The sequence below is a fragment of the Xyrauchen texanus genome, chromosome 32, assembly GCF_025860055.1.
Source record: "Xyrauchen texanus isolate HMW12.3.18 chromosome 32, RBS_HiC_50CHRs, whole genome shotgun sequence".
Classification (NCBI taxonomy): domain Eukaryota; kingdom Metazoa; phylum Chordata; class Actinopteri; order Cypriniformes; family Catostomidae; genus Xyrauchen; species Xyrauchen texanus.
In genome coordinates, this window is record NC_068307.1 from 6166865 (window position 1) to 6183890 (window position 17026).

The window sequence follows — 17026 nt, forward strand, 5'->3', positions numbered from 1 at the left end:
AAAGTATCATTTAAATACACTGTAAGTCACTTTGGATAGAAGAATGAAAATAAGTCCAATAGCTCTGCTGATCCTGCAAGCACGTAGCAGAGTATAGCATCCATCCGCATGTCCTTAATTAATTCTCATCAGTATTAATAGATGATATCTGCTTTTGCACTTCAGTAAAAACAAGCTAACAAAGAGACTGAAAGCAGATCTGATGAATAATACAGCACATTTCTCCCGCCGCTCAGCAGAAGACTTGTTTTCAACATTAATCTTCTCCAGTTGTGGAGATGCTTTCAAATAATAAACCAGCAGGTGTTTGAAGATGCCATGCTGATGGGAAAAAGCCAAATAAATCATATGACGTGTTAACGGATATAGTATATAATAAACATGAGGTCTTCGGTAATTGCTTTGTTAGATGTGATTTATTTTCCCCATCCTTACAAGGAAATGGTATTAAATAAAAATACCAGGGACAAAATAAAAAGGTAAACCCAACAAGAAAACATCACATTTGGCACGTTTGTTAGATGTTAACAATTTGCCATTTTTCAGTATAAACGTATAAATGGATAGTATAGTTATACACATAAAGCAGGTTTAAACAGACATGATATTGATCAATGAATGCTGAGTTAAATAAAAGTAGTAATTCCATTTTAAATTATTTTATTTCAAAAATAATTTAAGACATGAGAATAAAATAAGTTAATACATTTGTTTCGTAAAGTGGCTCAAATCATCACACATTGTTTATACAGTAGTGCACGAACAGAAAAATCACTTTTATTCAATAATGTTAGTCATCTTTATAAACCTGCCAAACTGAAGGTCAAATAAAAAGTTACCATTGAAGCAAAGAGTTAAAAATCCCATCTAGCTCTATGCACATGAAATAGTCACCATTGGCAAGCAAAGTAATTTGTTCGAACAGGTCTTCTGTGGCCCTTTTCATGTACGAATCCATTAAACGGCTGGCTAGAGCTAAAGAGTCCACGTCTTTTAAGTGACCTTCATATGCATCCTTTTGACGCCTTTCATTAGATGTAGAAAAAGAAATGGAGAAAAGAGCCCTACTACGCTCATTAGTGTTCATTACAAAGATCCCGCCAACAACAGAGTGCAATACCATTGAGAACTAACAAACCAACCAAACACTAAAAAGCAATTAGAAATTCTCAAATTTTAACATTCCCAAGAGTACACCTAATCAGCATTCTTCTCTGTTAACTTTTATCCCTCATTACCTAAGATTGATACATAACTGACCAGATTTTAGTCACTCTCAAAATGTGACATGGGGTGGTGTTGGGGTAGAGGGGAATAACTGTGAATTTTCGATCAGAATAATATGCAAATAACATAAAATAAATAACAACAAAAATATTGTTCATATAGATTTGGATATTTACATGTTGTTTTACATTCAATATCACTTAATTAACCAAGATCAGCAGTTTTACACTTTGGGCATGGGTTGATTCTTTGTTGAGGGTTTGACATATTGCACACATTAGATTTTAATGTAATGTTTTAGAATGAAAGTATCAGCAAATTAACAGCACAACAGTACACGGAAGTATTTTTCCCTTTCATTTTTTTCCACAAAATCCCTCAAAAGAGTTCTAAACCATGAACCAAACCAACCAGCTCTGAGGTGAATCATAATATTTCAAACTTTGATTTGAAGCAAAAATGTTTTTGAAAATCAGACAAACAGACAAAGGTACAACGTGTCTACTTATCATCTTTAATGAGGAAATTAACTACAATCACATGTAGCATAACGAATGACGTAATCGAATTTAAAAACATAGAAAAGTATACAAATATTGTTTTAAAAATGTTGGTTATAAGTATAGAACAATATATTTTAAATGTATTACAAAATATCCTATTGTTAGTAGTTTGAGAGTGTAGTGAGATCAACTTGATTGCTGCAGAGCTCTTTTGGCGAAATTTGTTTGCTGCGATTCTATGATTGGTGGATCGTTCTCTGCTGGATCATGGGTAGTGTAGTTTGCCAGCAAAAATGTAATTATTAAACGCAATTTAAAAAAATATAAGTTGAAATAAACTGGACTAATAGCTTCTGAAGAAGCAAATGCCATTGATTATTAACCTCTGAGCTCAAGGTAGGTCTGTCTTCAAAGTTATCGTTAATAATCAGTTCCTCTATGGAAAAGAGGAATGGAATCGTTACTTCCGGAAACAAGACTGTTGCGCTCTATTGAGAACCAATTAGTTACTAAAAGGACATTGAGGATACTTCATTTTAGTAAGCTAAACAGCTGAAACTGGGACATATTTAAATTATTTTATGAATTGTCAGGACACCGAGACACTACTTGTGAAAATGGGTGTCTGGTCACCCTATACATGGCTGTTAACATTAACACACGCTAACTCCTGAAAGTTGAAACCCAAAAGTTTCTGTTTGGTCAAGGAGTCACAAATGTAAGGACAGACCATAAATGATGATGAGGAATGTGCACTTGTAATTTATATTCCACTTTTGTTCAAGATATCAAACACATCAGACACTAGACAAATAGGAAGGGAAGAATTTAAAGCAGCCAGCTTCACTCCACCTTTTTGTACATTTGTTCTTGATTTTGGAAGGAGACTTATAAACAAGAGAGAGAACAATAAAATTAATTAGGAGACTTTGCAAATTCAAGCATTATATGCCTTTTATCCATGCTCTCAGAGCATTGTAGTGCAAAGATCTGGAAGGCCACTAGACTTGCTCTTGCAAGTCAATCTTTATTTGTCACCACACAAGCAGGCCCAGTGGAATTAGTTTTCACAACTTTCACACTTTTCCACCATCAGGCTGAATGTTCTTGTTGCAGAACTATACCTATTCAGGCTTATTGGCATGGTTATGGTTTCTTTTTCCACTGGAGTGCAGTCAAATCAGGATTTGAATTAAATGACAGAGCAAATGACAAATCATTAATCACTACGTCACAACATCCATTCCATCAGTTCGGTTCTCTGTCCCGACCACTTGTATTTAAATGAATGGGAGAAATTGGAACACCCAATAAGGTGGATGTAGAAAAGTCCCACCTTAAAAGTGAAAGAGCCAATGAACTTTTAGATACAGACATCGCTTGTCAGTCAAGTCCAGAACACGCATGTGCATTAGCTGGACCAGCCTGAAAAATTTAGCTTTTTAGCGTGATCTGAGCTGAAGAAGCGATATTTATGATGCTGTTGTTGTCAGATTTAACTGCTAATATGAAATATGTTCTTTGATCGTAATCTTGACCAACCGCTTTGGTGATCTCGGTCTTTCGTCATTCAAACTGTATTTTTACGCCGCTTGTATCCATGGAAAATAGCTGCCCGGGAGTGTTCCAAAGATGGTCGGCGAGTGAACTGACTTAACTTGAAAGCGGGGTCAGATTGGGAGACAAAATTTTACTGGGAATTTCAGGATTCTTGCAGCCCACTGGAGATTTTATCAAACCCATTTACGAATAATCGATATGTTATGCTTTTACTATTAGTTCTTTATTTATCGATATTTTGTTATTATTATAATTATAATTATTATTAATTTTCAATATTGCGGATAAATAGAACAAATCTGTTCGATGCGTCAAGACATCGAATCAACGACTCATTGAAATTGTTATAATACACGACACACAACCTAATTACTTTCTGGAATTCCTCACGATTGCTTATATTTATGCAAGAGCTGGAGGGTAAATAATAGCAAAAACATGTATTTTTTTTGCTATTATGTTATTTAGTAAACAAAAAAGTTGATTGGCAATACTTTTCTCATTTAACCAGACAAATCTGCATTGCATGTTCAGAATGAACTCCCATTATTTGACACACAACTGCTGTCATGGAGGCCATATGGTACCGTACTCTCGCCGTACCCTCTCCCGATGGCCACTCTAACCCTGCTTGAAGGGACTTTGGTACGGTTATCAAACTATGCTGAGAACTCAAAGCCATTGAAAAAAAATAATTTGTACCACTGGATCAAAATAAACTTACAAGGCCAACAAACGATAATTCAGTGTGGAGCAATAAACACCTTCTTGAGTAAAAAAACAACAATTCTATTAATCTAAATTAAAAATCAGAATTGAAAATCAAAAACAGTGTTACTTTCTCCATTTTACTCTCTTGATAACAGGAACCATTTTGTTAAATTGAGGCAGACAAGATCACTGTTTAAAGAACTGTCATTGCCAACCAACTGCACTGTCTCTCACACTCCCCAATGAAGAGCTTCATTTCCTAACAGAGAAAGCCCCGGCCTCAGCCTGAAGACATTTCAAAAGGCTGCCAGCCATAATATGACATATTAGAGCACTGAGGCTGACAGTAGCACACCTTCTGATGCACACAAATGAGAATTCCTGCATGCTGCTAAAGTGAACTGGACACTAAAGCACGTCTCTTAGAGCAACTTCCATTTAATGTCACAGAATAATTTAAGGCATGATAGCAGAGCAGGCCGTAGCAATGAGGAATCTGTAATGAATCCAAAATTGATTCATAATGCCGTAATAGAATACATCTAATTTGGTGTTGGAGAGAGCTGCCACGAATCGTTAATAAAATCATCTCCTGGCATACTGTATATTCTTTTTGTGTGTGACATCAAATGGGGGAGTTGTAGGGGAATGTATAACTCTACAACAGAAGATCCAATTCGCACATAAATTATGAAGAGATCAGTTCTCTTTATGCCCAACCTGTGGGCACCAATTATACTCATTTAAAAACGTGCAAAAATGCACATTGCATAAAATACCCATACAAAGAAAAAACAATTGGAAATATCACACTCAAAGAGATAGTTCACCCAAAAATGAAAATTCTGTCTCATAGTTCCAAATCTTTATGACTTTCCTTCTCATATGGAACACAAAAGGAGTCATCTAGAAGACTCTCCAAGCTGCTCTTTTCCAAATAATGAAAGTCAATGGTGACCACGGCAGTCAAGATTTCAAGGCAACATTTTCAGGGAATAACAACTTAATGGAACACTTTACAGAAAAATAATAATTCTCTGATCACGTAGACCTTAAGTCTGACTTTCTTTCGGTTGCAGAACACAAACGAAGATATTCTGATGGAGATTCAATGTGAATATACCCATAAAAAAGTCAATGGGGTCCAACACATAAAACTCAAGTGGTTTAATCCATGTCTTCCGAAGTGATTTGATTGGTTTTGGGTGAGAAATGGACCAAACTGTAACTCCTTTTTAAATATAAATCTCGACATCTAAAGTCTACTTGGCGCAATCATGATTTGAAGCTTGTTTATACATCCTTGTGGTTGACATGTGCGTCAAGCACAAGGAAGCGTAACCTAGCTACAAATCATGATTGCAAAACATCTTAATTTGTGTTCCACAGAAGAAAGAAAATCATACGAGTTTGAGATGGCAGCGACGTGAGTAAATGACGAGAGAATTATCTAATCCTCACACAAACCTATTTTATGGCTTCAAAAGACTTGGAATGTAGTGCAGAAGTCATATGGACTAATTTTATTATGCTTGTATGGTCATTTTAAAGCTTCATAAAAGCCCTATCCACTTTCTCTATGGAAAGAACTGCTTGGACATTCTGGTAAATGCCTCTTTTTGCATTTCAAGCAAGAAAGAAAGTCATATGGGTTTGGAACAATATGAGAATGAGAAAATGACTGTTTTTTGTTTTTTGGGGGGTTAAATATCCCATTAGAACTTCTCTCCAAAGCTATCACAATAAATGTAACACATGAGTAAAAAAAGTTCAAAATAATAAACTACGAAAACTATGGTCACGATTCAATCCCTGTTCAACACACCAAACCATTTGATTCCTGATTAGAACACCAAATATTAGTTCTATATGTTTCGCATTAGGTCAATTAACAGCATGTGCAGTTTAACATACTTGAAAAGGTCAAATGGCATTAAACATGGCCGTTGAAGACACAGACTTGCTGATCATAAGCGGCATATGTGAGGGTCCTGCACCCTCTACAGCCTCTTCACCAATCAAACCCTGCCTGTTCAGATTCAGGATGGAGTCAGCGATGATGCGGGCGGTCTTCTTCTGGTAGCCCCCTGACGTCACCATTAGGATGGGGATCCCTCTCCGCCGAGCTGCTCTGAAGATGATCTCATCTCTCTTTACTATACCCTGAAAGAGGAGTGAGAACATTTTACCATGTGTTTGATGACTTTGCTATAGTGAATCATTTCAAACTATCCTTAGATGTGAAACCATTACTGAAGGATTATTTATAATTATAGAAAAGAAGAAAAAACAGCACGCTTATGATATGATGAGTTGGCACTGAATTGGTCTAATCAGCTAAGCAAATGTTTAAATATGATCGCTCTCTTTCAGAGTTAAATACAATAAGGCTGACTGGCCTATTTTCTTCCACCTGTGGAGTGGTATAGAGTGGAGATAAACTTTACCTGGACCCATAGGACTAAATCAATGCCAAAGATGGTCATTAAAAATGCATGATCAGGCCTCATCAGATTAGCAAACACAAACACATTTTAGAAATGATTCCAGTAGGGGACAAAGGTTTCAATGGCAAAATGGGTTACACTCATGTGTAGGCATATCAAGCTACATGAATATGTCCATAGAAAACAGTGTCCACGCATGTGTTTCATTGGGAGCCTATGGCACATATGTGTACCGTTGCATATTTTAATGGAGCAAAGATTGATTTTCATTGGACAGCATACACTTAACCTGTCGGTTTGGGTCCTGTCTGGACCAAGGCTTCAATGGGAGCCTATGAATGCATCATGAGAGCGCTATATGCATATGGACATTTTGGGGAAAAAACGGATTGTTTATTGGACATTTAGCTTTCAATCAATATATTTTCTTCTTAAGCCTTGAAGCCTGGTGGGTCTATTTTCTTTGTGAAGATTGGGAGAGTTTTCAAATGGGTAGAACTTGCAACAAACAGCCAATAATTAAAATGATAATGTACCAGACTGACAGTGTTTGAAATTTAAACTACTGCTGTTATTTAGTCTTACAAAGAGTGCTTGGAGATACAGATGTAGTTAAATAAAATATGTTGTAACATTTAGTTTAGCATTTGTATATTGATGTTTTTTTTTTTTACTTTGGCACTTTTAGCACAGTGGACTTTTAGAAAGTTTTCACAGTATATTTCATTAGTCTTCTAACAATGTCCAACAGTGTATGTACATCATCACAGGAGCTTTATATCATTCATGACAATTGTTTATTCCCGACAGTCATGGAAATTCCCACCAACGTGTCATTTCCAGCACATCTCAAATTCTGTATTGTGTTTAATAGATGTTTGTGGTGGAAATGACAGTGATGGTAATGGCATTTTTTCAATGTTTTTGAAATTAAGTGGCTGACTCCTTTGTCTTGCTAAGGCTAATTTTATGGCTAACATGTTATTTATCCTAAATGCACACAATTCAATAATGTTTTCACACATTGCATGATTTGGCAAAATTACAGCTTGATTAGATATGATGGCCAATAAAAATATTCTGCAAATAAATTATATTTAACTTAATTTTTCTTTTGATTTTTTCAAACATCACTTTCAGATCTCAAGCATGCTGCTTGAGCATTGTCTGACACATTTGTCAAATTCATTAAATAAGTACACAAACTTTTGAACAACCAAAATTGTTTGATGAGGTGGAAATGATGCCAAAAATGTGAGACAGTCATCATTTTTATTTATAGAAATGTATAGAAGTCATTTTCATACAATAAATATTGAAATGGTTTGTTTAGTTCACTATTTGTTTAGATTATCAAAGTTTTAAACAACTAACAATTAAAAAAATTTGTTGTGGATATTCATAGTTTAATACTTAAAGTCTGGGTCTGGCTAAAGGCTAACAATCTACATAAAAGGCATTTGAAAGGTACCAAAATAATACTGAAAAACAAGAAATCTGTTAGTTTTAATAAAATCAATCCCTGGGACATGGGAATTGCCTTAAGTTTAAGAAACACCCATTTCATAATCCTGTCTTTAGCCATAACTTGTAAATATTCCAAAATAAAGTATGGTCACTGTTTTAGCAATAGTTTAAGTTAGAAGTCGCATTTGGAAGCAAAATTCCCACTAGCAAGAACTTCCATTCTGGTCTAAGCTGGCTCATGCTGGCTTGGTGCCTATCTACAGTAGCTGGTGGACCAGCATAGCCATGATGTTTACCACCAAGAAAGGCTGGTTTACCAAAATGAAGCAGGTTGAGTCTTTCTGGTTAAGCTAGTTAAGAAGCCAGGTGGGGACACCAGCCAGACTGAAATCAGAAACAGGTTGACTTTTCTTTAGCTAAAATCGTAGTCATAGTCTTTGCTTATCCGAAAGTCGACAAAACAAAAGAGATGGTTGTTGACTTTAGGAGAGCACAAGGTGAACACACTCCGCTGAACATCGACGGCTCCTCTGTGAAGAATTTCAAAAGCACCAAATTCCTTGGTGTTCACTTGGCGGAGAACCTCACCTGGTCCCTCAACACCAGCTCTATTACCAAGAAAGCCCAGCAGCGTCTCTACTTTCTTCGAAGGCTGAGGAAAGCACATCTCCCAACCCCCATCCTCACTACATTCTATAGAGGGACTATTGAGAGCATCCTGAGCAGCTGCATCACTGCCTGGTTTGGGACTTGCACCGTTTCGGACCGCAAAGCCCTGCAGAGGATAGTGAGGACAGCTGAGAAGATCATCGGGGTCTCTCTTCCCTCCATCAAAGACATTTACAAAAAACACTGTATCCGCAAAGCAACCAGCATTGTGGACTGACCCCACACACCCCTCACACAAACTCTTTACCCTCCTCCCGTCTGGCAAGAGGTACCGAAGCATTCGGGCCCTCACGGCCAGACTGTGTAACAGCTTCTTCCCCAAGCCATCAGACTCCTCAATACTCAGAGACTGGTTTGACACACACGTGTCCTGAGTTGCACTTTAATTACTGTCACTTTATAACTGTCTGCTACCTCAATAACTGCTATGTGCATAGAACAATATGTCATAGTATGTTATGTTTACATTTTTAGAAACTGTCATCTTTTTGCACTACTGAGTACTGGTCGGCGCTGCACTGTGTCTATTGTCCTGTTCATTGTCAGTAATTTGTTGTACTGTCCCGTACTTTTTGCACATGTTTGCACGTGCACTTAATATAGGTATATATAGGTTTTTTATATAGGTATTTTATTTCATTGTGTTGTCTCATGTGGTCCTGTGTTGGTCCTTTGTTGTTTTTATGTAGCACCATGGTCCTGGAGGAACGTTGTCTCGTTTTGCTGTGTACTGTACTAACTGTATATGGTTGAAACGACAATAAAAACCTGACTTGACTTGACTTGAAGTCAAGTCAAGTCAGGTTGCCAAAGCAATACGTATTGTTAGGCGTATAGGCACGTGTGAGCTCCATTTTCCGGTTGTAAATTCCACGGAGGAACGCAAAAAGCGAATAGTGAAGCGAGTTGATTTCAGCTGTACAGGATTTAATACAAAGAACAGGAATGCATATTTTATAAACTGAAACCAAAACCTAACCATTAGTGGAGTAAAATGGAGTGGTGGCGGTGTAGTGGACTAAAGCACATAACTGGTAATCAGAAGGTCGCTGGTTCGATCCCCACAGCCAACACCATTGTGTCCTAGAGCAAGACACTTAATCCAGGTTGCTCCGGGGGGATTGTCCCTGTAATAAGTGCAATGTAAGTCGCTTTGGATAAAAGCGTCTGCCAAATGCATAAATGTAAATGTAAATGTAAAATGTAATGTTAGTGGGAAAAATGCAACCTCTGGATTAGCGCTTGTCACTGATTATGCAAAAGCATTTACTTTCTGGTTTCAACGCGGGATCCGAACACGGGTTGCAACACGCTTCTGGTCACGCCACAAGGGAAGGAGCTGATGCAAAAATGTCTAATAGGAGATGGCGCTTATCAGTGAGTCAACATCCTAGGGACTGGAAGTCTTGGAAACAACATGCCGCATACCCGTGTAATCATGTTGCACCAGCACACCGGCATCCAAATCACAACATATGCGATGCAATCCCTTTTCAAAAAGGACTGCAGACACCAAAATAAACTAGCTGACAGTACACATGTTGCCATTGATAAGTGACATCTGTGATTTCCACTTTTGAAAAGCACCAGCTGCCACTGACAAGCATATATAAACAAACAAATTCACGGTAAAAAAAAACAATAAAAAATGTGGTAACCTGTAATTGTTACCATAAGGAGCTATTTCAACCCATCAATGCTTTTTCTGGGATTTCTCACTCTCACATATTTTGCGGTGTATGCAACTTAGAAGAAGTGACTAGCCACAAAAAGTTCAGTCAAAAATGCTTATTCTGTTATCATTCATACAACACACCCATGTGTATTTCAAAACCACTATGACTTTCTTTCTTCCCTGGAACACAAAAGGAGCTACCGTACTGATAACAGAATGTCCAAGTTGCTCTTTTCCATGCAATGAAAGTGAATGGTGACCACAACTATAAAAAAAAAAAAAAAAGTTTTCTTGGTGTTTGTTTGGTGGTATATTCAGGTTGATTTAGTGATGCTAAATAATATTTTTTGACTTGAATTAAACCAGTTAATTTAGATTTGACCATGTGAAGCACAATTTGCTAGCTTAACATTTCATCAGTTTATTCTGTTTATGATATTTTAATAGAAGCATCCTTATGGTCACCATCCAGATCTATAAAAAAAGACATTCTTCAGCACTGCTGCCATTTCATGCTGTAAAGTAGGTCTGAATAATTAATACGGGAGATTATTGACCTGGCAATAAAGGCCTGTCAAGTTGATTCAGTATATCGCAGATATGATATGGAGGACTGAAAAGGAGAATGACTGACAGCAGTACCTGTGGGGATATCGCCAGACCTCCGAGAGGATCTCCATCAAGGATGTCCGTGCCTGCATTGTAGATGATGATGTCGGGCCGTATTTCATTCATTGCCCCTTCTGAGTGGAGCTCCACCTTCTGGAGATACTCCATGTCTTCTGTGCCCCAGTCCAGCTCCACTTTTCGCTTAATTGCCCCTGAAGTCAGAAATGAAGACCAAATTAAGCTTTCATCCCATTAAGTGCTGATAAAGACAAAGGGAGAGTGTCAGCAAACAGAATGGATAATGGCAATTCAGAGCATTTTATCTCCGATAATGGCCAAAGTAACCGATTAAGTTTTGTTCGGTTTCTGATAATAGCTTGACACTGGGAGAAGAGCCATCAATGTTTTTTTCTGGGATTTCTCAATCTCACATATTTAGCTGTGTTTGTAACTTAGAAAAGACTAGCCACAAAAGGTTCAGTCAAAAATGCTAATTCTGTTATCATTTATACAGTACACCCTCATATCTGTCAAAAACCACTATGACTTTTATCTTCCCTGGAATACAATAGGAGCTACCTTACAGAATGTCCAAGTTGCTCTTTTCCATGCGATGCATGTGAATGGTGACCACAACTGTCAAGCAAGTTTTTCAGTGTTTATAATTTAGTATAAAAATAGTTTTTTGCTTTTTATATTTTTCCTGAAAAAAAAAAAGCTAGCATATATTTTCAGAAGACTTCAAATTTACAATAGCACTCAAGTAATCTACATTTATGATTCTGTTATGGTGCTTCTTGAAGCTGGACAACTCTTGGGCATCATAAACGTTCTCTGTATGGAAAAGAGCAGCTGGGACATAATGGCTTAATGTCTTCTTTTGTGTTCAATGGAAGTTCAAAAATGAAAAGTTTGGAACAACATGAAGAATTTCAATTTTTTTGGTGAACTATACTTTTAAAAGGTAAACCCTTAAGCGATGCACCCTTTCATTTCTTTAAGCCTGGTTTAAAGGCATAAAGAGTGCAATTCCTTGCCTCTTCTGAGGCTTTTCAGACCTAATTAGTCTCTTGCGCCTTTAACTGCAGATGAGAGAATACTATGGGATACACGGAGTGTGAAAAAGGAGGTACGTTCTCTTTTGAACCTACTGAAAAGTCACTGAGGGAAAATGTTTTAGAAGGAATCTAACGAAAATAAAAAAAACAACCAGACCATGAAAAAGGTATCTTAAGAAGCCAGGATGTGCCTTCAACAGAGCGAATAGGACTATTAGTCAAATGCATACAGTATAATGTAACTGAAAAGTTAACATACCTTTATATTTAGCTGATTTCATAATGTAAATGTTTTTATGAAATCATCTCAGGTTTGTAGCACATGTGCACTGAAGCTTAACAAAACAGCCATATTTCTGTGACTCACACTCAAATGCTTGACAGAGCACATTAGAACAGTTGAGATAACGGATGTGCTAATTGACAAAGATTATATTGTGACTATTTTGTTTCCAGTTTAATCATGCTTTCAGTAATTTCTTTGATTTGCATGTTCTAAAGGAAACAATAGTGCTTGCAGGGCAGTTAAAAAGACCAAATCGCAATACTGCATGCAAATATGACAATGATATTATCACTGTTGATTACATTTTGAATAATGAAATATCAATGTCTAATTAAAATTTTAAAGGAACAGTTCACCCAATTATGAAAATTCTCATCATCATCATGTCATTCAAAAACCTGTATGATTTTGTTTTTTCCTGAGGGACACAAAGGGAAAACTATTAATCTTCACACAGCTCTTTTTCATACAATTACGATTCAGAGTGATAACGTTTGTTAAGTTAAAAAATGAACCACAAAACATAATTGATTTCACATTTCTAACACCACCAAATTTGATTTGAGAGCTTCAATGGAGGGTAGGGCTGCCCCTAACTGTCGACCAAACGTTAGTTGATGAGAAGAGTCTTGGTCGACCAAGTTTAGATTGGTCAGTTGGTCGCAGAAAAAAAAACTCCACAGGAAGCGGCGAAGTCACGCAGTCAGTGACAGATCCAAAGTGATGACCCCAAGAAGGTGACATGCAAACTCTGCACCTGGGCCGTTTCTAAGCATAGGTGAACTAGGCGGTCGCCAAGGACATCACCTGCTGGGGGCGGGGGCGTCAAACAGGAGGCTGCTGCCATGCTCCCCAAACACCCCCTCACCCCCCCAGAACAGGGGTGCCAATAGGGATCTCGCCTAGTGTGCCAGAATGGTCTGAAACGGCCCTTGTTAATTTTGAAAACGGTAAAGTTGTTCTTTAAAAATTCTCCTTTTGTGTGTCAACAGAAACAATAATAGCTTTTGAACAGCATAAGGTTGAGTCAATAATGACAATTACATTTTTGAGGTGACCTATTCCTTTAATGTTAGGCTTAATTTAACATTACAATAAACAATGTTTGAGAATTTCAAGTAAAGTACAAGAAGAAGAAATAGAAATAAGCCTTTCAAACACTTCAACAAAGACTAGACATCTAGGTGTGGATGCTGCAAAGAACACGCAGCTGATCAAGGCTCGGAGCAAACACAACATATACAATGAGGGTTGCAGGACACTGCCCCCTGTAGGAGGCCAAAAGCACTCACCAGCTTCCCAGAAGGCAACATACCTCCTTTCATTTCCTCTCATCTCTCTCCCTCTTTATATTCCATTATTTCTGAGCATGTGTATGAATTTGTATAGATATGCAAATAAAGAGCCATGTCCAGGCAAAATTCTTCAGATAACCACGAGCTGAAACATTTCAGCTTCTCATTTCTAAATGGGAAAGGATATCTTTACATAATCAGGATCACTTTAAATGCCCATTTAAACACTGAAATGCACATTAACTCACTCTTTGCATATCCGTCTCCTGGATAGATGTGGCGATTATAGACATCCATTATGTAAACTCGTCTGTCTTCAAGGAAATCCCGCTCATGTCCGTTTCCCTGCAATACACATGCATCAAAAGAGCGGATATAGGTTCATAAAGTTCAGAATTGATAAGACTCCTGCTGTTTGCACTAATGACTGACTAACACTATTATTACTCCAAGACTAAGGCTGTTGCTAGTTTTAAATCCCGTCTGCCTCATATCCAGTCCTAGACCGAATCTGCAGACTTCTTTGCATTCTTTATGCTGGATTTGGGGGGCATATTGTGAAATGACCATTTGACTGCTCATTATCCTGCTTATTACTCACTAAATAATAATAATTAAAAAAATGGACATAAAATATTAATTTGAGTTTAAGTTATTTTATAAGCTTTCTTGTAGAGATTGAGTGATACAAGAAGTAGGAAAGATGACCGCAACACCCAGATATCCATGCAGTAAAATGTCACTTTATCTTAAGATGTGCAATTATTCAGATATACACTGCTGGCCAAAAACTTATTTTTATTTAAATAAGCAGATACTTAAGAGCCTATGATTGGATTATTATTGCAATTATCGCATACGAAATGTAGTCGGACAAAAACCTTGAATGATCGTGATTGGAGATCACTAAAACGCGAAGTTACATCGTAAAATATCAACAGTAGAACTCATGTCTATGTTTAATAGTTAAAGTAAGAGCATTTCCACATGCAAAACATGCAATGAAAACTGGATTGGCCACAAGAAAGCCACTTGTTAGTGAGGCTAATTGGAAAAAAAACGACTTCAAATTTGCTAGGGAGCATAAAGATTGGACTGTGGAACAATGGAAAAAGGTCATGTGGTATGATGAGTCCAGATTTACCCTATTCCAATGCGTTGGACGTGTCAGGGTAAGAAGGGAAGCGCATGAAGTGATGCACCTGTCATGCATAGTGCCCACTGTGCAAGCCTCAGGAGGCAGTGTTGTGATCTGGGGTTGCTTCAATTAGACAGGTCTAGTTTGTATATTCCAGGACAACAATATTCCAGGACAACAATGCCAAGATTCATCTAGCTCAAATTGTGAAAGAGTGTTTCAGGGTGCATGAGGAATCACTTTCATACATGAATTGGCCACCTCAATTTATAAATTGACTTAAACCGATATTTTCATTGTAAGGTCACAATACTTAATGTTAACACATAGAACCTAATTGTAAAATGTGTTATCTGAATGGCAACACCATCTCTATCATCTAAGTCATTGTTGGGTCTGTAACAACAACCCATTGTTGTCTCAATGTGCAGATAATACGGTTTAAAAGCAAACACTTACAAATTTACATAAGCAGTTGACGTTGCCTACAGAGACCAGAGTCTGCAATACATGCCATAATTTTACCCTTTTAGTTGGAGATTTAACGCCAACTGCTACATTCTCTATATTTTCACAGCTTTTAAACCCAGCTGAGGCAGCGCTTTTAGGTCCATTTATATGCCAACATGAAGATTCCCACCTTTGTTCTGCTCGTGGCCCTTCATAAATTATTCACCTGGAAGCAATATTGATCTGATCCTTGCCTTAGTCGATGAGCAAAAGACCATAATTACAATCAAGCCAAACTTTTAAATATGGCAGTTTTATATGTTAGTGCCAAAATTATTAGGGACAAAAGCTCCTGGGTCCATGCAAACTTAATTAATAGGCTGCGTAAATTAGCAGAGGGTGTGACTAATTAGGAGTGAGAATGCAAAAAACTGCATATTTGAGGCAAACATCTTCATTTTCAGTGACTGAGGGAAGAAGGAAATTACACTGTAAAGACAGCAACTAATTATTAATAATTTTAAAAATTAAAAAAAAAATTTTTACATCTTAAAACCAGTAGGGTTGCTCCCCAGAATATGTTGTGATTTGAACAGTGGTCCACTGCATAGTTTGCCAGTGTACCCAGTGCCCATTAGGATTCTTAACTAGCTTTAAAGTGCTACAAATAATTTTTTGGGATACTACACATAAATTAAATTAAAGATATCACTGAATTCGTTGTCCTGAGAAATCACACCAGTGACAGCATTAGTCTCTAAAAAAAATAAATAACAGAGCTATTTAGAGAGAGTTATTGGAGCATTCCACTTATTAGCCAATCAGAAAACTAGCCTAAAATTCTTACCAGAAACACACTTTGGCTGTGAATAATTTTGCGCGTTCTGGTTTGCTAACGGTTTTACGACTGTAGGTGTCGAAGTTAGCAAAATGGAAGAAATCACTTACAGCACCTCTTACTAGCCCATTTTACTTCCACAATCTCATGCATCACGAGTGAAACACGATATTCAACAAGACAGGTACAATTTCTGAAGAAAATGTGAGTGGTGCTTGCCGTCGCAAAACTCCTGACCACAATGTCCCACCAACAAGATCACTACCCTTCCCTGAGTCAAAAGATTCCACCCCCATGTCTCTACAATGTTCTGGTGCAGAGATTTGAGTGTTGGTCTAAGGTTGCTTAGGTGCTCTGGAAGGTTGCAAGGGTGTTCATAAAAAAGCTCCTTGCTAGCATTCCACTAAAATGATTTGGTTTTCCCAGCGCTAAATGAGAGAGAGGATGATTTAGGTGAGTGTGTTTGATTACTCTCACAGCTTCATTGCTGCGTTCGCAATACAATGTGACAAATGTATCGTTTTGTGATTCTACATCGCTAATTACTGTTACTGGAAAAGCTTGTTACTGGAAAAGCTACACTGTTGTCAAAACAGCTAAGCTAATGTCACGCTACTAAAAAAGTACTTTTAGTTAATTACTCTCCAACACTGATAACATGCACTGATGAATTGTGAACAATTACACCCTGTCTACACCGGACACGAGAGGCACATCACGTCAAATGCAATAGAACCCATTATAATCAATGATGCAGTCTACACTGGAAGCATCAGTCATGCTGACAGTAAACGGGTGTCCCATTCCATGCACTGCAAGCACTGACACTACTACTGCTAACAACACAAATAAACAGATTAAGAAGTGGTCACACTGGGCGCTGATCACTCAAATATTTTTCGAACAATGCCACGAACCAGGATATGATGACATGTGGGAGGGCATCTGCTGTAAGTAAATAATACATAACAAATAATAATAAATTTTAAATGTTTAAATATATTGTCTAATCACTTTCATGCAACAATTAAATTCACATCTTGGATATATGTATCCTTAGAATTGTGCCAGGAGGTCAGGGTGTGACGTTTCA

General features: G+C 37.4%; 1 protein-coding gene across 2 annotated transcripts in view; it reads right to left on the bottom strand.

The window, feature by feature from the left end:
- Positions 1-406: 406 nt before the first annotated feature.
- LOC127626264 (histone deacetylase 11-like) overlaps positions 407-17026 on the bottom strand; it is a 48531-nt gene continuing 31911 nt past the window's right edge. For both annotated transcript variants that reach the window (XM_052101937.1, XM_052101938.1), the window contains 3 exons: positions 13756-13852; positions 10902-11080; positions 407-6164 (listed from right to left, as the gene is read on the bottom strand). In XM_052101937.1, the coding sequence (XP_051957897.1) occupies positions 5925-6164; positions 10902-11080; positions 13756-13852 (516 nt within the window). In that variant the 3' untranslated portion in view covers positions 407-5924. The remainder of the gene's footprint in view (positions 6165-10901; positions 11081-13755; positions 13853-17026) is intronic.